Raw genomic sequence first — 26,345 nt, forward strand, 5'->3', positions numbered from 1 at the left:
CTCATGGCTAGTCTTCCTCAAAAAAACCCCGAAAAAACAACAAAAAAATCAAAGTAGCTCTTTAATAGGCTGAGCTAATAGTTTATTTTAATCTTACACTTGGGACTTTAATGGCAACACAAAGCTAGAGAATCTTGCTTTCTTTCCTGACCAAAGGCGGGTTTCCTCGGCGCTCCGCTTATACATGCTCAGAAAACTACGTGTGAGGTTTTGAAGTCCTACTCAATTTCATCCCAAATACCTCTTGCTTTATGTTTTCTGTTATGTTGTAAGTCAAATTGGTAGCACCCAGAGTAGTTAAAAAAAATTATCGTCGTAAATGTGACCAGAAGCATTATTCAATAGTCTCTAGAAATACATCAAATGAAATAAATATTCCCCAAGGTATATTCCTAGCAGCTTGGTGCTTCTCTTTGTACCCTATATCTTTCCTAACGATAACGACTTTCTTTCTTCCTCTGTATGTTTCAGTCGCCAATTTATGGTCAGATTGGAGGGTGCTGGGTTGCCCCATCTTAAAGTCAGGTCATATTTTCTTAGCTTAAGTGATTACAGTGAGATTATTTAGAATTGATCAATAATGGCTTCCCTCTTTTGACACCTCTTTGATATTAGAACTTAATAAAATATATTAACCAGGGTATAAAACATCTCATTTTTCAGTAGCATCTCAGGAGGGAGAGAGGGTGGAGAGAGAGAGAGAGAGAAAGGAGATTGTTATGTTTCTGAATTTCATTCAGAAGAAAATTGATTTAAAAGTCTTGGAATACCATTTTTAGTTCTTGAGACACTTGTAATTTAAACTCTTTGACACTAGTGGCGTTGTGTACTCTCAGTAAGGAAGTTAAATGGCAAAGTAGTTAAGTGTAGGCATGGGAATTTTAAGCCAGTTATTAATAGTTGATCCAAGATTATGGGTATTTATGATTGCTGGTGGCTCTTGGAATGAAGAAAGTACTGATTTACTTTCCAATTCCATGAATTTCTTCTCAGCACGTATAGTATAAGAAGGTTTCCAATAGTTAGAACAACAACCATGAGGGGTTTTTTGATTTTCTTCCTGACTTTCTGTCTAATGTGTGTCTGTATCAAGATGCTTTCGGCTTTGCAGCATTTTTTGACATCTTCCCATGGAATATTCCAAATACATGAAATTGAATGAGGAGATGGATCCAGTGTGTTCAGAGAAGCAGATTGGAGAGGCGCTCTCGATCAAATTCGTAAAAGATGCTACTGAGAGGTCCTTGAATTAGTGGCCTACCACCTGTTTACCTGTGTTTCAATTCTGGCCAAAAACTTTCCTTCATTGTGAGCCATGTTGGAGCACGTTCAAAATAATAAGACATATTTATGAATAAATTATTTGAAATTTAAGACAGCAATAAAACTACAGAGTCTTTAAAAATAAAAGCAATATTTTAAATTTGTAGTCTGACCTGCACCACAATAAAAATGGTTTCTTAGCTGCAGTTGTTACCCGGAACTTCTTGGCACGTACTGTGATTTTATTCTAATCGGGGCATACCACATCACAGAGAACCATTGCTCTGACAGAATGATTGATGCAGTAGAGTTTATCCCCAAATGTGTATGTGCCTCTGTAAATATTGTTAACTGGCTGAAAATCTACTTCTTGCTTTATAGGATATAAAACTGAATGGTAAAAATAAGTGCATGTTTCTGTCTTAGGAAAAGAATGCAATTTTTAAATAGGAATATTTCTAAGGGTGACGAATATTGTTGAAGAAATATTTTTAGAGCTATCTCTATTTCCTAATTTTTAGAGTGTTTTATTTGTCAGCTCTACCAGATATGTTGGCACTTGTGGGACTGAAAGCTTTTTGGTTATTTCTATTTACTGCTTCTTTTGGACTATGCAGAGGGAAAAGCTCTTTTCCATTAATAATCTTTCAAGCCGCCATAAGAATAGGAATTATTGAGATAATAGCAGCCTCGTCTTTGCTGGTGCGCTTTACAAACCATATTAGACTAATATACCTCTTAGAGGCATCTGCTCCTGCTTGAATAGACTTGATGTTCTTATCTGTCTTATGCTGTCAGAAAAATTAAAGCTGAATACTTAAAACGTAATATCTCAGAACATAAAAATCTCGGAAGTCCCTTGGCAGGGTTTTATTACTTTATTTAGCATGCAAACAATGTCAGGTTGTTTCACTTTTGCGTTAATGGGAGGCTTTCCAGGCGGGCCGGTATTTCAGGTGAATGTTTAGTGGCCCTGGATATCGAGGTAAGACTGCACGACCCACCCTCAGACAGGCGGCCCCTTGCCTGCCTGCTAATGCCCGGTGACCTGCACCCTCCTCTGAGGGTTCACTGGAGCCTAAAAGCCCGGGGACCTGCTTTCTCCCAAGTCAGAAGCCTGTACTTACTTTTGGCAACTGTGGAGCTCGTACTGTAGGGTTACTTCCCAGGCCAGAAATTTGCATCAAAGGGCTAAGAAAAATACATCCAAAAATAAACATGAAAGCCAAGACTTCATGCCAGGAACTCCAGCCACACACATCCTGTTGGCTGGTTCTCGCGCCTCTCTCCTCACAGTTCTGATTCTTTTAAACCAAGCGGAAGCCTGCTCTGATGACTTGGACCTTATGTCTGTGCCAGAGTCTCACTCCTCTGTCCTCAAGCTTTGCCATGGAGTTGTGAAATGATTCAAATCCAGAAAGGAAGGGAGTGAAGTATTAGGACGTAGCTAAAGTTAAAAGATAGATAGGAAGTCCTTTCCTATTGCCTTTGGCTGCCTGGGCTTTTCTGGAGAAACACCAGCACCCGTTTTCTCTCGATGGACTGAGATCTTCTTAAGTGGTAGATGCGGACTGGGAATTACTGGCGATGAGGCTGCATTTTGCTGTCCACATAAAGGACAGATATTCATTGGATGTCTGAAAACTTTGAGAAAGAGAAAAACAAGGACGCATGCCCTACCAGGTCAGAACAGATCTTGTTTTATTCTTTTGTGCAGAAATATTACCTGTCATAGTTTTCATTTTGGTTTGAGGAATTATACTCTAAAACATCTCTGGCTTTGCTAATTATGTTCCACCAGACCTAAATATGTACCATGGCACTGTCGTAATTTGATTTCAGCTTTATTTGTGGTGTGTGTGTGTGTAGGGTAGGAGAGGTGGCTCATCTTTTTGTGATTGTGAAGGATATGTTTGTTTAGCCTGATGATCTTAAATATGTTTCTGGAAGATAAACAAAAATAGTTGTTCATAATGAGGCAGAGTTACATTTATCACATTAATATTAAATATATGTATTTGTCTGGTGATGTACTTGATGGCATATATTAAAAATGAAGCTTGGGCAAGGAAACAGGTTGAGAGTGATGGTATTTCACCAGCTGGACGCCCGGTGGCGTCCAGGCATGTCTTGCCTGCAGCTCTCAGACTATATGAAGTCCTTAGTGTTTATGGGAATTCTGTTCCATTATTGATGACTTGAAGTCTGACCAGCTCCTCCAGCTATGAGCTCACTATTTCTCAGAAGATGATCAGGGGGTCTGAACAGATCAAGGCTTGGCTCACAGTTGCCAGGAATGCCCAGATGCTGTGGAAAGGCCTGCTGGCAGGGTGCTGTAAGCCGTAGGCGTTCCTTCTTAGCTGGTGCTCCTTTGGGTGCTCATTCCAGGAGTGTGCAGTGGATGCTCTGGTGTTTTAGGAGTTGCTGTTAGCAGAGCTTTTGAAATTCCTGCCATGGCCGTGCATTTGCCAGCATGCCGTTGACACCTCTCCGCTTCCCTCCCCCCTGCACTTTTATCCTACGGTGGCCTCTTCACTGTGTGCCTGCTAAAGAGCTGCTCAATTTGCTGTTAATTGATGCTGCTTCGAAAATTTCATCTCTAAGAAGCTTCTGTCTTATTCAACAAACATGCTTGGTTCCCACCACGTGGAGGTGCAAAAGGCACCATGTCTGTCTTTCTGGTTTACAGTCTAGTGAAGACAGACAAGCATAAACACACATCACCCTGATCTAACACAACCTGAAAAGTGCTATGGGAAAGACACCGTGTGCTGAGGGATATATGGGGCAGGGCAGAGAGATTCACTTCCAACCAGGGTATCATTTCGTCCAAAGACAAAGAGGTCTGGTTCTGAATTTCTATGTGGGTAAGAAGGCTGTTTTTCAGTATCCCGAAAGAATTGGGGTCACTTAACCAAATTACAGTGTTTGAAGCAGCCTTGTCCCAAGGGTCTGACCACACAGAAGAGGAAGGGCTTCTTCGTGCCTATTGCACTGCATTCTGCCTTCTCCCCCTGTACTGGGCCCTGGGGTGGGCTTGGTTAGGGGTCTGCCTGCCCTCTGAGGATGTCATGTGGTGTATTTCCCAATGCCTGGCTTTGTGTTTTGTTTGTTGGTCAGTCATCATCTGGAGAAATCCGCTCTGAGGTTTAATGGGTCCCCTGGGCAAAGGCAGTTCTGGTTGGGAAAACTTGAACAACTTGAGACTTTGAGAAGGAACTCGTGGTATGGACTGGGGGATATTGTTAAGCTCTTTATGTGTAGGAAGCCCTGTGGTCATGAGACTTGCCTGTTCTTTTCGGGCCAAATCCTCTCCTGCGTAATCTCCAGGCTGCTGTGGAGTGGTTAGGGCACAGTCACTGGGCCAGGGTGTCTGACACCGAGGAAGGAGCAGCAGGAAATCCTGTCAACAGTCGGCCACTCCAAATTCCGTAGTCTTGCCCATGATTGCTCTCACTGACCCCAGTGTTTTGAGCTGGCTGGCCCAGACCGATAAATGCAAGACAGACTTTCTAAAGGCTATTGATGTGGTCAAGTGGTCTGGCCTGAAATTCTGATCTATTCCTGGTTGAACCCAGCTTTGCTGGATGACTTTCTGGAAAGCTCTCTAGCTTCTTGGGCCACCTATTTGTAAAATAAAGATAGCTTTACTTAAATCATGCCTTGCTGACAGCAGTGGTCCAAGTTAATGTGGATCGATTACTTAGGTGCCTTATGAGTTGAAAAATTTAGTGCCCCTCCTTTGCTTTTGGTTTGCAAATTCAAGGAGGCAGAGCCACAAATTATGTGAATGGAAAAGATAAAGTATAGGCAACAGTTAATATTGTGTCAAAATGTATTATCGGAAAAGCAAGGAGAACTTCTTGGTTTCTTTATAGTTGTAGTTCTTAAAACTAGTTCCACATTAGAATTACCTGGGGAGCTATTTAAAAAATACTGTGTTGGCCCCGTCTAGACCAATGAACCCAGAATCTCTAGAAGATGGGGCCTAGGCATTAGTAGCTTCCTAAAGCTCCGCAGGTGGATCTATTGGGCAACCAGGGCTGAGAACTCCTGTCTTCCAGCGCTGGGCTTTGTGGTCCACTGTGCCCTTTTGTACTTGATACTTCTGCATTTGTACCTGGCCAGCATCTTTGCCCCGTGCTAAGGCTCTATGGTTGAATAATATGTTTGTTCTTTACTAGTCTGTGTTAAATTTCCTAGTGTAATTATTCCTTCTCTCATATAGACATTCTACTTCCAAATTGAGGTTTCTGCCACATTTAAGTGATAATGGCAATCAGCACTTTAGAGATAGGGTGAGTGGGGTTTATCCAAGGCTTTATGATTAGAAGTTGCCTATGTAGTCTGGTTATTCAAAGTGTGAGAATAAGGTGCAAAATCACCCCCAAATTCCACCATCCTACAGGCACTCATTCTCTTAGTTGTCAAAACAATGGTGTCATCACACATCATGTAGCTCCTGGAAAGTTCCACTGTACCTTTTTGAGAGAATGAGAGTGAAAAAGGCAAATAATATCTTAGTATTATTATGAAAAGTATTTTGAACTCATGGAGCCCCGAGAATGTTGAGATCCCCCACCTGTCCCTGGACTATACTTTGAGAACAACTTCTATAAGGTAAATCTCAGAAAAAGAAATACTAAATTGAAAGATATGAAAATTTTTATGGCTCAAGAAATATGATTGCTTTTGTTTTCAATAGCTTTTATTCTGCCACCAAGAGTATTTGAGCATGCCTGTCACATTCAGTCTTGGCCAGCATGACCATTATATATATTTTTTCCATTATATTAGGTGTTGTTATTGTCACTGTATTTCTTTGATTACTTCTGAAATGGTTGAGATTTTCTCATCTATTTCTTTACTGATTGTATTTTCTCTTTCAGGACATGTTACTTATACATACATTGGCATTTATTTATGAATTTATATGAATGCTTTATTTGATCAAGACATGGTAATTCCGGATGATTGTTATAATTCCTGCAAATATTTTATCTTGGTCTGTTTACTGTTCATTTTTCATAATATTGAATGTATGTGAATTCTAAATCCATGAAATCCACCATAAATCTGGCTATTTTGTGATTTAAAATTTTTTAAAGTTTGCTTTATAAAAATGTTATCTTTCTTTCATTTGCAACTTATTTGAAAAATAAGATGATATAATGTATTTTGGTCAATGGTGCTATCTGCATGAAATGAATGAGTCTTAATAACTCTTTTTATTGCTTCTCTCTTTTACTTCAGAAAATGTTTAAATGCTCTTATCAACTCATGTATTGTCTCCAATTGTTTCCTGTAGCTTCTATGTGGACCTTATTTTAGCATTTGTAGTAAAATTTTCTTAAGATTTCTTTTCTGTATATTTGTACCATGATCTAGGTCCCTTCTACTACTCTCCCTTCTTGAGTTTTGTCAAGATCCCAGTGATTTGATGGTGGGACCCTCTACTCTTTGTTCCCACTTGCCCCAGCACCCCAACATTGTTCTAAATGTTGAGTCTGAATGAAACATGAGCAGAATTGGGATATCTTCTGAAGTTAGTGAACTGAGTCCTCTTTTTTGTGCGTCTATAACTGTTTTCTCTTTTTCATTGTACAAAATTGCATCTACCTTTTTAATAGCTCTGGGGAAAGCATAGAAGCTCTTAGCAATAAGTGTTAATGAAAACAGTTTTTCATGTTTAGGCCTTTGCTGTTTGTTGTGGGTTTTAGTTTGTTTGTTTGGAGGACATTTTTGCCCATGCTTCTCTTTGTTTAAAGTTCATAGAATTGTCTAGTACAAATATTCTGAAAAAGGAAAAAAAACTCTATAATAACTTTCATTATATATAATCCCTGTTAAAAGCATAACAGAACTTGAAAAAGGGAAAACGTAGTAAAATGATCAGATATTGCATTCAATAAGAGAGACACCTGCTCCGGAACATACACAGTTTTGTGAATGACACTGTAAAAAGTATTTGCTTATCAAAAAAGTTAGACAATTTTTAAAAAGCTTTAAAAATGGTAGTGTTCTAGTTCTCTGAAAACTGTACTGCTGATCACACTGCCTCCGTCGACATTTCTTTCCTTAATTACCAAAAGGTTTCGTCATGTATGGCAGATAGCGTATTTAACAAGGTGATAATTTAAGACAAGAAAATTAAGAAATTAAAATCCTTATGTGAATTCCTGATAGTAAAATTTGCAAACATGTGCATAATCTAAACAGCTGAGTCCTGGTGTTATTAATAAATTTTTAGAGAAGTTTTAGCATGTTGGCAATTCATCTTCCTGAAATTCTTTCTTGCTTTTTGCTTGTTGCTTTATATTTTTTTCTTCCTCATCCCAGCCCCTTCTCCAGACTTTGCTTAGGTCTGAAATGTCAGACTAATCTTTTTTCCCTCCTAGCTTTTTATTCAAACTTTTAATCATTGAGAAAAATTGAAAAAAGATTTCTTTCTTTCTCTCTTTAATATATGTTTATTTTTAAATTTATATTTATGTGTGTGTATATATATATTTATATATTTGTTTGTTTTACTGAACCATCTGAAAGCCTATTGTGGATATCACAACACTTTACCCTTCAATATTTCAGGTTAACTTTTCCCCCCTGCTCCTCCTTGTCCTAGCTAATCTCCCTTTATAAGCAATTGTATATTTATCTTTTCCTTTCCAATTCTGATCTGTCGTCGCTGTTACCTCCCTTCTCTCTCCTCAAGTCTAGCCAGTGTAAGGGAGGCAGTATAGTGTTTAAAGACCATGGACTGGCATCAGCCAGATCACAATGACAGTCCTGGCCCTGCTTATGACCAGCTCTCCATCCTCAGGCAAGTTACATCATGTCCCTAACCTCTTTCCTCATTTGTAAAATGGGGGTAACAATAATCCTATCACAAATGTCCAGGAAGAAGAAATGATACAATGCAGTCAATCCGTCAGCCCTAAGGAAGCACCCAGTAAATGCTATGGGAGGTGGTGATGGATGGATACATGGATGGAGCAGGAGTTCAGACGCACACGCGCCTGCTCAGACACCTGGTGCTGCTCTCACTGTCCAGGGATAATGTGCAAACCATTACCTTGGCATTCGAAGTTTTCTAAATTTGGCCCTACGTCTTTTCCCAGTCATATTGCCTCTATTAATTTATACAAATATTTTTATCAGCCTAAATCATATCCGATGGCATGAGTTGAACATCCACTAATGCCAGGTGCTATCCTAGGCACTGGGGACACAGACATGACAGTGTGTGGCCCTCAAGGAACTCACAGTCTAATGAAGATAAATATATGAGAATAAATTTTAAAGTATGATACGAGCTACAGCAGAGGCGCACACAGGGGCTGGAAGTGGGAGAAGGAGAGAGCACCTGCCAGGGAGAGTCAGAACAGTTTCCAGAGAGGGTCCCTTTTCTGTGTATTGTCATCATTAGGCTGACAAGACTGTGACAGAAAGATGCCACCAGACACTGGCAGAGGATACAAGAGCTACTGATGGAATATATCTGTGTTCTGTTGGATGGGGGCGGGGGGCAGGGGGTTGGTCCTAGCAGCCTTCCTAGGGCAAGGGCAAGCGTCTCTCATCCTCAGGTTCTTCATGGAGAGAAGAGTTCATCAGAGTCTCTGGACTTTCTTGAGAACAGAACAGAGTTTTTATCTCCTTTTTTCCCCTCCCTGAAACCCTCACTCAGCTCTTCCAGAGACTAGCTTGGTGCTTGCGTGCTCCCTGGTCCAAAAACACCTAACAAGCCCAGAAGTGGTAATCGAGAGAACTGAAGGTCAAAACCCCAGTGAAACATCCCCTAGCAGACCCAAGCCTGGGGCTTGCTGACTACTGCTCCTGCCTGTGCCTTCCTGGTGTCTTTGCTGTATGATCCCTTTGCCTCCACTCCTCTCTTCTCTGCCTGTCCCAAGGTCCAGGCAAATGCTGTCTCCTCCGATGTCTCCCAGACTGTCTCCTCCAGATCAGGTAAATAATATCAGGAAGGGATGCTGACGGCCCGTTCACATCGATGCCACCTCTTGGCATTTTATTTTTTAAATCAGATTTGTCTGTGAATGAAAGGCTGAGTTTCCTCCTGAGGAGATAAGCATCCAGATGATCGAAAAGAAAATGACTTTAAGAAAGACAGGTTGAGGTCAGATCAGGGGATGGGGACCAGGAAGGCTGACATCTGGGATTGCTAAGATTCGGGATATGAAGGCCCAGAGCACTGCCGTTCCTCCAAACAGACCAAGAACCTGGAAGCTAAGAGGTTTTGGGGCTGAGGGAGCCTGCTACCAGAGGCCAAATGTTGCTTCAGAAATGACCCAGAGGGAACGAAGGATGTATAGACATGCTCGGGGCATCCATTTGGTTTGTCCCAGATTTGGAGGCCTGCAGGTCTTTATCACGTGGGGCTTTCAGTGGGGGCTCTGCCGGTCCTGCTGCAGTAAGTGTTCCTAGTGGCCATCAGACCTGGGCCCTTGGGTCACTCTCATTTGTCTCTGTGTTCCCCTAGGACTTGGGGGAGTCTCCTCCGATCTCCTGCAGAAGGAAGGTGAGCCCCTTGGAGCATCCCATATGAGGGATCTGTGGCATGATCTGTCTAAAGGCCAGACCTGATGAAAATCATCATGGTCATTTGGATTTTACGTTTACATGGTGGGTCTCTGTATGTGAATAATTACTAACGATAAAAGATGAGTTTTATTGACCACCAACTGAGTGCCAGAAGTCATTCTCGTCTTTTTACATATACTATGAATTCTTTAGTAGTAAGTTATTACCAGCTTAGTCTCAAGAATATAGTTTAAGTAGCCAGAATTCAGTTATAGGAAATTCTGGAATAAAAAGAACTTTTTTTTGCTTAGGAAAAATTTAGGATTAGACCCAAATGTTAGCATTTTGCCCTGTAATAGTAGAGTAGCTTATTTAGTCCATTGGCAGACAGCTCTGTGTGTAGAGTGTCAGAGAAGAAGAATGGTCCACAACGGGTGCTTCTAACCCAGGATTTGTGAGCCCTGGGGAGTTCATGGATCAGCTACTGACAAACCCAAAAACCTCCATTTTTTAAATATGTGTGTGCATTTTTCTGAAAAGCGGGTCTGTAGCTTTCATCCTAATCTGAAAGAGGTCTGTTATCCCCTCAAAAGATTAAGGACCATTTTCCATAGAATCAAAAGCATACAAACCAGATTATACATTTCTCCCTCTATGAGGGAGAGCACTGAACATTTGCTCTCAATTTAACCTATCTTTACAGAAGTTATGATGGTGAGAATGGAGACAGAAAAATAATTTTCATCGTGGCTTTAAGGCTTTCATGGTGATATCCAGAAACTCTTTTTGTAGAGAAAAAGAAATCATTAGAAAAAATGCTAAGTTCTAGGCTCAAAACAGAAATGGTTTGCATTGAGATTCTACCAAAGCCTGTTTTAAAATAAGTATTTCTGAGGGCTGGCCCCGTGGGACATAGTGGTTAAATTCACTTTGCTCTGCTTCAGGAGCTGGGTTTATGGGTTCGGATCTCGGGTGCAGACCGACATGACTTGTCAGCCATGCTGTGGCAGTGACCCACATAGAAAGTGGAGGAAATTGGCAAAGATGTTAGTTCAGGGCTAATCTTCCTCAGAAAATAAATAAATTAATTAATTAAGTATTTCTAATTTATGGGTGTATTGCCTCCCTAAATCGAGCACATTTGAGTATTTTGTATCTAGTTCCAAAATGATTGAACTTTAACAATAAATTTTCATGGAAGTGTGGTTTTGTTTTCCCAGCTCCATACCTCCCTGGAAAAAGCATCCACATTTAATAATGCCCATAAACTAACTAGACAACTTCAGATGATGGTACTTTTAAAAATTAGCTATAGGGGCCATCCCCGTGGCCGGGTGGTTAAGTTTGCATGCTATGCTTCAGTGGCCCAGGGTTTCGCCAGTTTGGATTCTGAACGCGGACATGGCACCACTCATCAGGCCATGCTGAGGTGGCATCCCACACAGCACAACCAGAAGGACCACAACTACAATATACAACTATGTGCCAGGGGACTTTGTGGGGAAGAAGAAGGGGGAAAAAAGGATTGGCAATAGATGTTGGCTCAGGTGCCGATCTTTAAAGAAAAAAAATTAGCTATTGCATGGCCTATCACACAAAGCAAGAATTGTCTTTGTTTTTTTATTTTAAAGAAATTTAATTTATTGAGACTAAGTAATGCGTTCATTTGGTAAAAAATTTTAAAAGTACAACATGGTATGTATAATGAAAAGTATATTTTTCTCTCACTCTTGCCCCCAACCATCAGCCGCTTTCTCCAGAAGCAACTGCTGTTATTGGCTTCTTCTGTAGAATATTTTCTGCAGAATATTCTCTTTGATTGGTTATTGGGCAAGGCTTCCAAAGCTGATATTTGACTCCTCTTCTCAACCTCTTGAGAAAGAAAGAAAAAAGTTTAAAAATTTCTAAAAGTATCAAGACAGTTGGAATCACAATCTAAACACAAATTGACCCTAATACACCTACCAGGGTTTTCGTTTACTTTTCTCCTTTTGTTTTGCTGTCTCACTGAATTTCAGTAACTTGAATCTCCTGTCAGGATCATCTGATGTTTAAATTGTGGAACGTTATTGCAAAATGTGCCTATGATTCAAATAGAAAATTCTAACCAGACATGTAGTAATCTGTGTAGTATAATTTTAATTTTTATTATTAAGAACTAATCAATTTGTTGAACATTCAAAGTAATATACATCGTTAGTAATATTAAATGTATAAGAGGTAAATATAAAAATAACACCTCTTGCAATGTTAACAGAGATGTTTAGTCATTGCAGCTATGGAATACACGTTGATACCCTGCTAGTAAATAAAACATGGGAAAGTCTTTTGGCATTAATCTTCTAAGACATTATCCCTGTAAATAACCTCTACATAGCTTCTACGTTTCCTGAGTTGAGGTATATGTACCAGTTAAGGCGAGCAGCCCTTGTGGTGCAGATGACCTTGCATCCATGGCCCTGGAGAGAATAAATATTTATGTTGACAGTGCAGCTGTCATGAATTGAGTTCATAAAATTGGGTTTGGGTTTTTTAATCTGACATATTGTTCTTGCTTAATTTCATTGTGCTGACTATGGTTCCAGTGCTATAAATCAAGGAGAATGCTTGCCCACAGAAGAAAAAGAGAGCAGGAATAATAATGTGAAATGTTGCCTTTGTTTAGTTAAATTGTTTCTTCATTTGGGTACCTGTCTTCTTTCAGCTGCTAGTTCCCTGGATCTTATCATTATTATTTTTTTTAACAGATCTGTGATGATTTGAGGGAAGGGGTAGCATAAAGTTCATAAAACAACTAAAAAAATGAGAGGGATGTGGTGAAGAAACCTAGTTTTTAAATATAGTAGAACGTACATATATACAAATCCAAACAGGACAGACTAGGTTGACTACATAATTTGTGGGGCCCAGTGCAAAATAAAAATGTAAAGTCCCTTGTTTTCCCCAGGGAAAAGAATATCATTAACAGTACTAAAATATGAAGCTTTTTCCTTCTTCTGCCTTCTCTGTCTCAACTCATGATATTTCTTATTTGCTGTTTAATGTTGTTCTAAGTAAAAAAAAAAATTTAATTATTAGCATAAATTTACTATTTATTTTTCTATGGTGCAATGCCAGTTTTAAATGCAAAAAGAAGAACATTTAACTTGTATGTGGAATCACCAAAATTACATAATTCGTATTTCCGAGCTCATGCATTCGTATGTGTTTCATTCTTACCAGAACAGTAGAAACCATGCAGAAAACTAATTCCACTGTCTTAATTTCAGTTCTTAATGCACACACCTTTTACCCACACTCTGTATCTTCAGCTTACAGGTTAGTAAGGAAGGACAGTCTCTATCTTCAGCTTACAGATGAGTAAGGAGAGGAAAAGGATCATGGGTTGTCCTGGCTGTCCTTTCTCTTTATGTCATTATTTTCAGTGTGGGTGATTGGCTAATATAGGGAAGTAACATGGATAAGAAAGGATATGAACTCTAGCTCCTTTGTCAGTACCATTGCACTCTCCCTGTGTTCAGAGCAAGTTCTGGTTAGAACAGAAAATGGGGACCCTGAGGCTGTCAGCACCAGGATTTACTCATGGGAAGGTGTAACATGCTTACTTTGTACTTGCTTTGAGTCGTGCTGAGCTCCCATGCACCCTGAGTCCTCCAGGATCCTGTCCTTTGGAGGTGTTGTGAATGCTCTGTGTGAATGGGTGTCAAGGAACAGTAAACGTGCATATTGCACTATCTCCTTTGCTCACATGCATGCTCCACTGTCCCATTGGGCTCCACTTAAAAACAAGAGTTAAAAGATAAAATTATTAAGAATTTCAGGATGGTGACAGAAAAGCATTAAACTGAGTACACGGGACCCTCCTGAGCGTGGGACCCTATGCGACTGCACAGGTCTCCTGCCCATGAATCCAGTCTTGAAAATAGAAATGCATGAAATGAAAAGTAAGTTTCTTCCTTCTCCTTCCCCACTCACATTGCCAGCTCCTCTCCCCAAAGGGAATTATTTTAATAGTTTCTTCAATAAGGTTTCAGATACTTAAAGATGGATATAGCTATAACTGCTAGGTATGTACATATATAGAGTGGTAGGGTAAATATGACCACAGATTCTTTCCAGGTTTCCCAGTCAAGAGGTGGAATCTGCTTTCTTCTTCTTGAATCTAGACTGGCCCTGAGACCAGCTTTGACCAATAGGATGCTATGGGAGTGACTTTGTTTGACTTTGAGCGTTGGCCTACAGAGGCCCTGCAGTTTCATTCTTGTGCTCTGAGAGTGCTTCCTCCATCATGTGAAGATGCCTGAGATGCAGAACCTTGAGGTCCACTCCAGTCATTTCAACTGTACCAGCTGAGGCCTCAGAGAGGTGAGTCCAGCTAGTCTCAATCAACCCCCTAGTTGACTACAGCCACCTGAGTAAGCCCAGGTGATACCAACAGAAGAACTGCCCAGGAAGCCAACAGAATTGTGAGAAATAATGAATAGTCATTGTTTTAAGCCACTGAGTTTTGGGCTGATTTGTAATGAGCAATACTATGTAATAGCATATATGTTAAAAACATTTGAACTTATATACTTCCGTAAATGGGATTGCATCATTCATATCGTCTGTATCTTGCTTTTTTCCATTTAGCGTATCTTCGAGAAGCTTCTGTCTCAGTCCATTCAGATTAACCACATTATGCTACAGTTTTCCATTGTCTGGATTACTGTAATTTATTTAACCTATTACAGTTATGTTGGTTTTTGTTCTTATAAGCAGTGCTGCAATGGACATTCTTGTACATATATCTTGATTTACTTTTGTGGAGTAAGTTCTTACCTATGGAATTATATGGACATTATGTGAGATTTAAAATTGGATGGATATTTTCTAATTACACTCCAGAAAGTCAGTACCAATTTATACTCCCCTCAACAGTGTGTGAGTGTATTTGTTTTATCACTTCTTCAACACTGGGTAATTTCAAACTTTGAAAAATTTGCCAAGAAAAAAAAGGGCATCTTATTATTATTTCCTTAATCAGGAATGAGGTTAAGCATTTTTTAAAATATTTTTTGTCTGTGAGTTGCTGGTTCATATCCTTTGTCTAGTAGTTTATTGGGTTGTAGCTACAGTTTACAAGATTATGAGAGCTCTTTGTAAATTAAAGAAGTGTCCCCTTTTGTGCCATATGTATTAAAATAGCTTTTCTAAGTTTTTGTTTGAGATACATTTTGTCCTGGAGAAACATTTCCTGGCTTGCTTTACGATTTTCTTCCTCAGGCCATTTCATTCATTAATTTTTTCCCTCTAATCTCTTTCCGTTGAACTATGCCCCAGTTACACACACATCCCTAAAGACATATTACTATAAAGCAAAAGTTTTTAAAAGGAATTTTTTTGTCTACCACTTCTGGAAATTATTTTAATTTATCCATTTAATGTTGTTTTTCTCCTTTCGCTACTAGGCAGATGCTACTTCAAGAGGCTAATCCCAAATTAGTTGGTGGCTGGATCTGTTGGCTGCAAAATACAGTTCCCAGCAATAATTCATCCTTATCTATCTGGGGGGAAACTAAAGGGCAGAATGTGTCTTAAAATTATATCACATGCTGTTTTTCTTGGCCAGATCAATGGTTAGCCGTTCAGTACATGGTCCCTCATTCTCTTTACAGATGAGACACTGTCAGTAGGGCTATCTTGTAGGGTTGAAGCTGAAGAATCCTGGATAAAGAGATGAAGTCATTCCACTTTTGTGCCTGGATCTGATCATTCCCAGGTGCTCAATGCATTGCCCTTCAATGGTTCTAGAAAAACGGGATATAACCACGGGTGGAAAATAGCAGAGGCAACTTCAAAAACCTCAGGGGAAGAAGATTGAAAGGAGTGTCTAAGACTGGCTGTATATTAGGAAGGTAGAGGAAGAGAACTACTCTTAATTAAAAACTGGATGTGGAGACTAATGCTAAAATAGTGGTGAAAGGTGAAAGGTGCTGGTAAATAGCAAAGCAGAGTTAGTGAGATCCTCTTCCGGAAAAGCTTGGAAACCTCTTTAAATTCACAACAGTCCCCTTGTCAATAAATAAGATGTTTATTTGTAAAAACAAACAGCTTTTAACCTCCGTGAGAAATGAAAAGCTCTTCAAAAGATTGGTTTTCAATAAAGGGAAATATTCTTCCTTTAAACATTAAAATTTTTTGGAAGAAGTTTTTATAAATTAGGGTATGTTTCCCTTCTCCCGTGTCTTCTTAGGTAGAATAGTAAATGTTGTTTTCCTCCAACATAATGACTGTGTCATCCTGTGAGTTTCTGATTTTATTCTATGCTTCAGTGGCTGATGCCCTCAGAGGTTTCTGAGCTGTGTAGTTTTTGCCCCTACACGGAAGGGCACCAATGTATTACAACATACTGTAGTTTTTCTCTTTTCCCCTTTGCTCCAAATTGCTAGCTTTCACTTTTCACTGAAGTCAAGATTTTTGTCTCTAGAAACCCTCCTTTTTTGCCTTCCCCTCATGCTTTTTCTCTGTTAAAGGTTAGGAAACCAGATCATCGCCCTTTTGAGCCTGGTGTCTAAAGCAAGGATAAATAGACCCTGAAGAAGTGAGTTGTGCACCCTCACAGCAGGTCATCTGCCAGCTGTGATGTGTGAAGTAAGTGTCACATTCGTTTTGGTGGCTTAGATGACTTATTCGCAGCTCTAAATTGTCTTCAGATTGGGTAGGAGATCTGTACGAGAGATGTCTGCGTTAGTGATGTATTGCTGAAATGATTTAAATCTATATAAAATATAATTCTAAATTGTTTGTCAAGCTACAAACATATCCTGTAATATGCAAGTTCATTAATAAATAGAAGGACATTTTCTAGGGTGGAAACCACGTAGCTTGGGTCTCAGACGGACTTGGGTCAGAATGAGATTTTACTGCTTCCTGGCTGTGTGATATTGGGCCAGAGGTTTGCACCCTAGTTTTCTCACCTAGAAAATGAGATAAAACATAACTTGCATTGTTAAGAGTGTCTCAGTATTTAGCACATACGTAAACATTGAGTGAAAGAATTTCATTAATTGATAACAGTTTTAAATATATATATAAGTTGACTGAGAATACATTCTCAATGTTTATGATAATTAATCCTTACCTTATTGGTACATAAATAAATATACAATTATGAATTGCTAAAAAAAAAAGAAAAAACCCTCACAACTCTGTTACAATAAGATCTCTTGATTATTATGCATTTCCAATTCAGAAGTCAAATTCTCAGTAGCCGTGGAAGATTGGGGTCATGAAAGAGCTAAAGCTGCCAGTTTCTCAACCTTCTTAAGTTTCCATTTTCAGATTGGAATGTGGGTCTAGGACTGGAAAAAGGATGAGATGAACATCACTCTTCCAAACTCTGCCTGACCTTGAATGCAGGTGATATTTCTGGCCATTCCAGATCTTCTGAATAGAAGTGAGAGGTGGGGTAACCCCAACCCATTGTAATGGAAATATACTCTCCATGCAATAAAAGATGTCACATCTTGGTGTAGACTTAGACTTATTTGAAAAATGCAAATTGGTAAATAGCAAACAATCTTGGCAACAAAATTTTTCACCATAGCTTCTTTGGGTTCCAAAGCCTTCTCATGTATGGACATGTATGCCTGCACAAATATGTGTAAAACACACCCACTTCTGCTTACCTACATTTAGTTCTATGCCAACGACTGTCACTTCCAAGAGATGCCAGAATAAGCTGAAGGTGGCTTAGGTCCCTGTGCTTTGAGGTTAGCTGTTTGGTGCTTTGAAACCACCAGAAGTCAACTAGGTATGAGGTCGGTGGAACAGGCTCTTGGTTGTAGCTCTTTGTTGCATGATGTCTCAGATGTGAGCCACTTGTGTAAACTCACAGCCCTGATCTTCCTTTCTGGTGGTGTGATTAAACATACTCTATTTGGGTGTTGCCTGGTAGAGGAGAATAATAACACTGCTTAGGTAAGAAGGGTATTGTCCTGAGGCGTGGCGTCCTTTTGACTTCCTCCCCCAAATGGAGCGCTTCCTGCTTTCCAGCTGAATGATGAGTCATGTGGAGAGACTTGAGGATGTGACACAGGAGATCACTCAGGCTATAATTATTTGAATGGCATGGATGACAAATCTGCTTTTTGCACATATCCCATCCAGGTAAAGCCAGGAAATAGAAGAAGGGCTGGAAATAGCTCATGGCTACATGGGAGCATCTTTGATAGTAGTCATTTAGTACTTTCAACATCCAAAAGTGTCACATCGAGGTAGTAATGCTTACCAGCATTCTCACTGCAAATATGAACATTCTGATGCTTATTTCTATTTCTTGTGATTTCTGGCAACTGAGAAGCATTTTTAGAGTTAATTCAGAGTGAGAGATTCATGAAGTGTTGGGTATATGCCTGAGATAGGCTTATGTATGTGCTCTAATGGCACAAAGAAATATGTGGCCAGGAGAACCATCATATGAAAAAACTCCCTGTGGTATGTAGTGAAGATGGCTCATATTGTGTATTAAATTGTGTTCTTCTAGAACTTGAGCATTAGCATTTATTATCTGTCAAGAACCATGTTAAGTACTTATATATATTTGTTTAATCCTAACTGTGGCTGTATGAGGTAATAATAATAAGCATAAAATTAGCTATATGCCTAATGCTTTCTGTGGGCTTGTTATTATGCTAAGTAGACACCATATGTACATTGTTTCATTTAATCCTCCTAATAACCCTGCCCAGTAGGGATCATTATTTTATTTTATAAGTAAGAAAACTGAGACTTGGAGAGATTAAGGAACTTGCCCAAGGTTGGATGGCTAGCAAAGTGAAGGAGTTAGGAGTTAAACTAGTCTTGGCTGACTTCAAACCTCATAGTTTATACCACCCTGTTTCTCTTTCTTCCTGTCCTATGATTAAGCAATATCAGCAACAAACTAGCCAGCCAACCAAAGAAACAGATAAAACCACCACCAACAAAAAAACCAGTTTCAACCTCCTTTAATGGACTATATGTGAGAAAAATACTTACATTCGCTCGGAGAGCCATAGTCTAAAGATGGTGTAGTGTTCCATTCTCACTTATGAAGAAACTGGAATCTATAACATTGAGTTAATTGAAGTGACTACTGTGTTGGTCATGCTTCTTATGAGACCCTGAGGTGAAAAATAAAGAGATACTAAGAAAAGAAGACCTCATCCACAAGAAGGTTACTGTTTTTATTTTAGCCTGCATGCTATTAAATACCATTTTCCTTTCATATACCATTACCATTTCATATACATATCTGGTTTCCCAAGAGATGAGATGTGTTTTATTTCTCTGTATGATGTGAAAGAACATCCTCCTCGAAAATGTCTTCCTCATTTTAACCTCAGCACACTTCATAGGGAGATCAAAGTCACGATAATGGCCCATCATACCTAGACGATCAAATAGTCCAACCTCTAAATGCACTGGGAAATCAGGGGGAAAGATAAATCTACTGTGTCCCACCTCTGTTTGCCCTGCAATGTGTTTTCATTCTAGGGTGACTGACTTAGAGAAAATGAAGTAAGACAGTATTATATGAGTCAGCTCTTGGATATTTGATTTATGATTAAAAGGAAAGAATCTAGAGGCAGCTTTGTCTAAGGGAATCTCGTGTGTGGTATAAAGTGAATATCTTAAAGAAACTTAAGATCTTTCTAGCATGCTGGTGATGAGTTGCATGTTTAGCTCTTTTTCCTACATAGATGTTTTTTATTAAATGTAGGATGTCTCTTGGTCTGGAGGTGATTCCAGAAGACTTTGTATATACATTTTTGATACAATTTGAAGATGTTGTGCATCCCAAACACTTTCTTTGTCCTAGGCATTTTGTTCACACTTGTGCAAATTTATCTAAAGTCCAGAATGGTATGGCACATACACAATACACCAAACATACAGTCATGGGGGAGGTCGGGAGGAAGAACTGCGTGAAATATGTATTGGAGAAAACCAAATCCCATTTACTTCTACCATAAATTGTTCTTTACTGTGCTTATTTTTTCTTAAGAAGAACAGATTAATTTAGCCACGATTTCCAATTATGGACCATAAATAAGATTGCCTCCTAACCCTTCCCCTGACCCCCATACACCAAGCAGAGAACAGCCCGCTCCTTGTATAGGTCTCCATGACCCCGCCCCCCAAAATTATCAACAGCAAACTAAAGATCTCCATGTATACTTTTACTTTTAATGAAAGAAATATATTTTGGATATTAATTATGGTAAATTAGAAGAAATTATTCAACTGCCGTATAAAGCCAAGTCATTGATTTTACCACCATTTTAGGCTTTAGGGAGAAACTTTATTTATTCATTCATAGACTATTTATTGAATATTTAGTATGAGTACGTCATCCTTCAAATGACATCCAGAAAATATAACATGCAGGCGTTGGGCCCAAGAAGGTGACTGTCTAATTCAAGAAGTAGGTCATAAATATAGGAAAGGTTAAGTATTAATGTAAAAGTTTTAAAATACTAACATTAAGGGGAAAATGAATGGGCCAAGGAATGATGAAATGATCAATGTGATATTTTCTGTTAAGTGATGAAAACCTGTTTTCTTTTTAGTGCTTTGTCTTGTGTTTCATCTGTAATTCAAAGCTTTCATAAAATCTTACTTCCTCCCTGGAAACCTTTGAGCATGAGGAGAATTATGGTTAGATTATCCTGGGGTCTGAATTACTCATTATATGTCTTCCTTTCCCTTAAGCATCTGTGTTTGCTTGCTTTTTGTTTTTTTATGACTCTCTATTCCAAGCTGGTTCAGAGGTTCCAAGTAGGAGTGTGGCTACTTGCACGTCTTTAAAGAAAGATTTTCCTCTGGGGAGGGAAGCTGTTCTCTTAACTGAGCGTGCAATTCTCAAGGTAAATGAGCAAGTGGACATCCACCTAATATGACAGATCAGCCAAATCAACCTGGTTTTCAATCAAGTATTATGTTTCTACTTGATCTCCTGCACAACCCACTTAGTGATGAATCAGCCACTTGTTCTTTGATCCTCTCTGCTATTCTCTTAGTTTTTGATGCTTTTAGTTTCTACTTTACCTCCTAGAATTATGTGCAGTGTTGAGGTGTACTACTCAGTAATGGCTAAGTCTTAAAAGACTAAGTGGAAAGTCCATAACCAGTGACTGTCACATTGTGGACGCTCAATAAATATTTATTAAAGAAATAATGACAAACACTTAGATATTGGTTTTAACCAAAATTAATATTATAATTATTTGATAGGAAAGAAAATCGAATGGAAAAATACTAAGTAACGTAGCCCTCTCCTTCCTCTTCAGGGCCTTTCTTAGGGAAACTGTCTCAAAATATCTTGGTAGCTCTTGTGCATCCCCTTGTTTTGACAGTTGAGAGGTCCAGAAGCAGATCCAGAGAGCTTATAAGGATTTTCCCAAGGCCCCATACTAGGCAATGGCAGAGCCAGACCAGCCTCAGTATTTCCCCATTGCTGTCCCAAGGCTGCCCTTTTAGCAGAATCTCTGAATGGGAGTTAAAAGCAAATGTAATAAGGTAAAACCCTGGATTAACCATGTTTCCAAAACTATTTTGAGAATCCGATGAAAGTTATTTCCTCTCCTCAGAAAAATGCTTCTATACACAAAGCTTTGCGTATAATTTTAGGCGTGACTTCATGAAGCTCATCCAATGGCAATCATCTAGGGTTCATGATCCCCATTTTAAGAAGTCTTGATACAGATGGTATTTGACAGGAAACATTCTGCCTATTTCTAAACCCTTCTGTATTCTAATTACACTTGAGTAATGATAAGACCATAGAATGTGGATAGTTACTGCCACTTCCCAAAGTGCCCATTTAGAATTTAATTATTAACAAGGGAGCAATTCCCAAAGCAGACATCCAAATCCACACGTTGGCTGAAAGCAGACACACACACAGACACACACACACACACACACACACGCTCCTGAACGTAAACTGTTAATTAAAAAAGCATCTACTTTACTCAATATAAAGGCAATTTAAAGACTTTAAAAGTTTGAATTTCCTACAATTACCTAATTCTCCATTTAAAAATTATTTTTGTTTTTCCTCTTTTCCTATTATATATTTTTTTAATTCAACAACTGTCATAGTGTATATCATTTCTTAAGTACCTATTGTGTGCGTTTTACTCTGGAGTCTAGAAAATTAGTTATCCAGCAAGAATATATAGACCATCTATTATATGTAAGATATTCTGAGAGATGATAGGAGGGGATTCCCAAGAAAATATAGACGTGGTCCTCTCTTTCAAGGAGATTATGATCCTTTATTGTAGGTCTTCATTGAGTGCTATTCAAGCTTCAAGCAAGAGAAAGATGGGTGAGCTTATCATCATGAAGGAGGTGAGATCTGTCCTGGGCTTTTGAAAGGTAGGTAGAGTTTGAGAAGGCCAAGAAGAAGGGGAGGGTATTTTAGTCTATTCCAGTTACCTGTTGCTACATAACAAACCACTCCAACGTAGTCGTTTGAAACAACCACACTTTCATTTTGCTCATGAATCTGCAATTTAGATGAAGTATAGTGGGGGTGGGTGTGAGGAGGTGGGAGAGAACAGCTTGTGTCTGCTCCACATGGGGTCATTTGGGACAGCTCAGAGGAGAGCTAGGGGCTGGAATCAGCTGAAGCCTCACTACTAGCATGTCTGTCAGTTGATGCTGGCTGTCAGCTGGGATGAGCTGGTGCTAGTGACCAGAACACCTATACATGACCTTTCCATGTGGCTGCTTGGTTTCCCCAGCATGGAGCCTGGGTGACAAAAGCTAGTGTCCCAAGAGATCCGGAGAAGTTCCTTCAATTTTATGACCTACCCTGCGAGTCATCCGTTACTGCTTTGGTCATAATCACAAGCGCACCCACTCCAAGCGGGGGAGGAACATAGGCCCAACCTTTAACATTAGGCACATTGTAGGAAGAACATGTGGGATGGCAGATATTGTTGTGGCCATTTTGGAAAACACAGTTTTCCACCCAAGCCGTGGAATTATAGGAGCAAGGTGGCAGAGATGGTAAACGTAAAGGCATTTGGAGAGTCGGTTTGCGTGGAGCAGCGAATTTGTGGATAGGAGCCTGGGAAAATGGGTAGGACTCTAAGCCGAGGAATCTAGACTTGGTCCTGCTGACACTGGTGAATCTTTAGAGTTTTTGATGTGATCACGGTGATTATTAACGTGATGATCTGACTGTAGAGTGCAGGATGGTTTGAGGGGAGGTTGGAGGTGGTACATTAACTGGGAATTTAGTACAACAGTTTAGATGTGCCATGATAAGTTCTTGCATAGGGTGAATATGAACTGGGAAAAGGTGACACATACAAGAAACATTGTCAAGGAATATAGGATATTGAAAATAATTGGATAAGAGGGGTAAGGGAAAAGAATAAGACAGAGATAATATCACTCTTTTGAGTTAACTAAAAATATTGACTCTGTTCTTAAGGACATGAGGCTGTTTATATTCTGTATCCCACTTAGTGTGAATATTCATTATGTTTCATTGCAGACATTTTGTGTGTTTGACTTTGAGATTATGGACCTGAATCCCCATTTTATAGATGAGAATACCGATGCTCAGAAAATTAAGAAGTTTTCCGAAGTCTCCTACGCTAGGCTCTCTTATCTGTGAAGGCCTTCTCTGTGACCACCAACTCAATCTCAAAAGCTGTACGTGGGAGATGTTTGCAGAAGTAGATCTTGCTCTGACACCAAGTGGTTGGCCAGCTTATCTCTGACAGCTGCTAGTATTTTGGCCATTAAATTGTAAATCCTTTCAAGGCATGGTCAGTGTAGTATTTGTGTTATTTGCTTTACATATAGAAGAAGCTTAATCTTTAAGGTTGCATACAGTTGAGATACACGTAAGGCAAAAACTCTTTCTTGCATATACTCCAAGTTAGGCTGTATTTTATGGTTCATCAGTATGCACTGCCAGGAAAGTCTGTGAGCTCTGTTTGTGCCCAGTGCTCTGGGAGACTCAGAGCAGACACAGTCTCCCAAGGGCAGAAGGGCTGTGGCCCCACCCTGTCCTCTCTTGGAAACCTCATCTCAATGTCCTAAGCCAGGCCTATGAGACGTCAGCCCAGGTTAGGTCTCTGATGCCTGTTGATGGTTTCAGGTGCCACATGGGAAAATGGGCCCTGGAGATCGAGGCACTCAGGAAATAACGACACACCTCCATCTCAGGATTGTCTGCTGGGAAGGCAGGCAGGCTCTGCTTTTCATGGAAAGAGAATTAGTTCTGGACTTCTAACCTCCTCTCATTTGCCTCCTTCCTCTCCTACACCCCACGGTGAATCAGCTGTATGCTCTCGAGCATGAGATTCAATTACTTTTATTGTTAGGCTTGGCTGTGATTGTCTTTAATGGTCAGAAAATTATCCAGCATCTAAAAAATACAATTAGAAAATTCAGCCACAGTGTGTCCCTGTGATTTTTGGCTGGCAGTAAAGAAGTATTTCCTCTGAGGAGTTCTTTTAGACGTTTGGCGTTTAGGACTTGCTCTCCAAATTTTATTTCACAAATGGAAAGCTGAAGAGTTTTTTTTCAGTCCATTCAATATCAGGCATATTTTAAGCAACCCCAAAATGAAAGTATCAGTTTAACGTCATCTTTGAGGTAGAGAATATTTTATAGCTGATAATCTTTACTTTCTATGTACAACACCAATCAAATATATGAATACTAAGCATGTTCAGACCCTGGCTCTAGCTCTAAATCAATTGGCATCCTTGGGAAACTTACTAAATCCTTTAGCAACTTGTCTCCCTATTGGGAAAAAGGAAAGTTTTGTTTTTTTTTTTTAGCATTTTCCACTGCATGTTTCTTTATACCAGACAAGAGAACAAGTCATGTACAGACTCTTGAACTACTTTTCTTCACAGTTTAGAGAAACACTGGACATCTGAATTAACAAGAAAGGGGAAAACATGATAGCTAGCTTGCTGATAATGATGACATTTTACTCTGAAATTATGGATCAAAATTGTAATATATACCTCCCTATTGCACTTTAAAACAATGCTGTGCTATTTTCCCTTGTGTCATCCCCTCAAGAAGCTTCTGTGTCATTGGAGAAATTAGACCAGTGTACATAGAAGGACCCCAGAATCCAGTTTAAGGCAGTATATGAGCAAGTACTATGTTTGAATGATTAGATATCACGGTTCACACAGTTCCACAATTGAATGCATCTCCAGTATACATATATATTAGTGTCCCTTCAGCTGAGGCCCTATGAAGACCATGAAAGGAAAGACTATTTTAACTAACCTTACGGATTGTCTGATAGGAATGCTGATGCAAATGATATTGGTGAAAAGAAGTAATCCAGGAATCCTCGTTGAGAGTAGCGACCTAGGGCATTTGCAGTAGGGGTCATGTGGAAGCGATTCCAGGCCAGCCTGGAGCTGCCTTGCATTTTCTGGAAATGGGGAGTCCTGGAGCTCTGTGGACCTGTGGTATTTCTGACTGAGCAGCTTGTGTTTCATAATACGCCCTGGCTAAATACGTGACAGGAGAAGTCATGGCCTCCTACACTTTCAGGGAGCCAGGAAGCTACAGTAACAACACTTAATGAGATGGCCTGACAGCTCAGGGATTGTCCCTGCACGTGTTTTGAATGACGCCAGCCAGTTTCAAGTGGGCAGCATTAAAATACAAACCAAGCCCAGATTTTTTTTTTTTTAATTAATGTCTGTTGTTTGCCAACCAGGGGGAAGGTGATAGAGTGCCACAAACAAATTGCTCAGAACTATGTTGTCACCTAGACTAAGACATCCTAACATGAGATGACTGGGGACAGCAGCTGGCCCCTGTGACTACTAGCGAATGGATTTGGCAGATGAAAGGAAAAGGTGAAAATATTCCTCAAATGTGGCCTTTTTTAAAAAGTAGACAGAAAAAATTGTGGTAAAATACACATAACATGCAGTTTACAATTTTAACCATTTTAAGTGTACAATTCAGTGGCATTAAGTACATTCATAATGTTTTGCGACTGTTACCACTATCTAGTTCCAGAAACTTTTCATCATCCAATAAGGAAACCACATACACATTAAGCGATCACTCCTGTTCCCCGCTCGCTCCAGCCCTGGCAGCCACTAATCTGCTTTCTGTCTACAAGCAGACCTTTACAAGGGGAACGGAAGGCACTGAACGTGGGAATTAGGAGATGGGGGGGTCTTTTCAAATCTGGGCTCCTGTCTTTGTTTTTTTCAACAACATCGTAGCCCCCGTCATAGCAGCATGAGGGCAAACCTATAACAAATGACACTCTTTGCAAAACTTTTAAACAACTTTATTGAGGTATATATTATATACCATAAAATTCACCCATTTCAAATACATAATTCAATGAATATCTTTACAAGATGGTACAGCTATCACCATAGTCCAGTTTTAGAACAGTTTCATCCTCCCAATAAGATCCTTCATGCCTGTTTACAGTTAATCCCGTTCCACCCCCAGCCTCGGGCAACCGCTGATCTTCTTTCTTTCTCTATAAAATTGCC

General features: G+C 39.6%; 1 protein-coding gene across 13 annotated transcripts in view; it reads left to right on the forward strand.

Moving 5' to 3' along the window:
- The window catches only part of RAPGEF4 (Rap guanine nucleotide exchange factor 4), a 296,495-nt gene that overhangs the window by 71,052 nt on the left and 199,098 nt on the right, over positions 1-26,345 (forward strand). Inside the window, exon 1 of one of the 13 annotated variants that reach the window (XM_070242012.1) lies at positions 2,478-2,946. The exons of 9 other annotated variants lie outside the window; for them this stretch is intronic. In XM_070242012.1, the coding sequence (XP_070098113.1) occupies positions 2,897-2,946 (50 nt within the window). In that variant the 5' untranslated portion in view covers positions 2,478-2,896. Of the gene's footprint in view, positions 1-2,477; positions 2,947-16,313; positions 16,432-26,345 lie in introns of those variants that run through there. 3 more of the 13 variants (XM_023622003.2, XM_070242015.1, XM_070242018.1) reach the window with 3 other exon arrangements.

The sequence above is a fragment of the Equus caballus genome, chromosome 18, assembly GCF_041296265.1.
Source record: "Equus caballus isolate H_3958 breed thoroughbred chromosome 18, TB-T2T, whole genome shotgun sequence".
Lineage (NCBI taxonomy): Eukaryota > Metazoa > Chordata > Mammalia > Perissodactyla > Equidae > Equus > Equus caballus.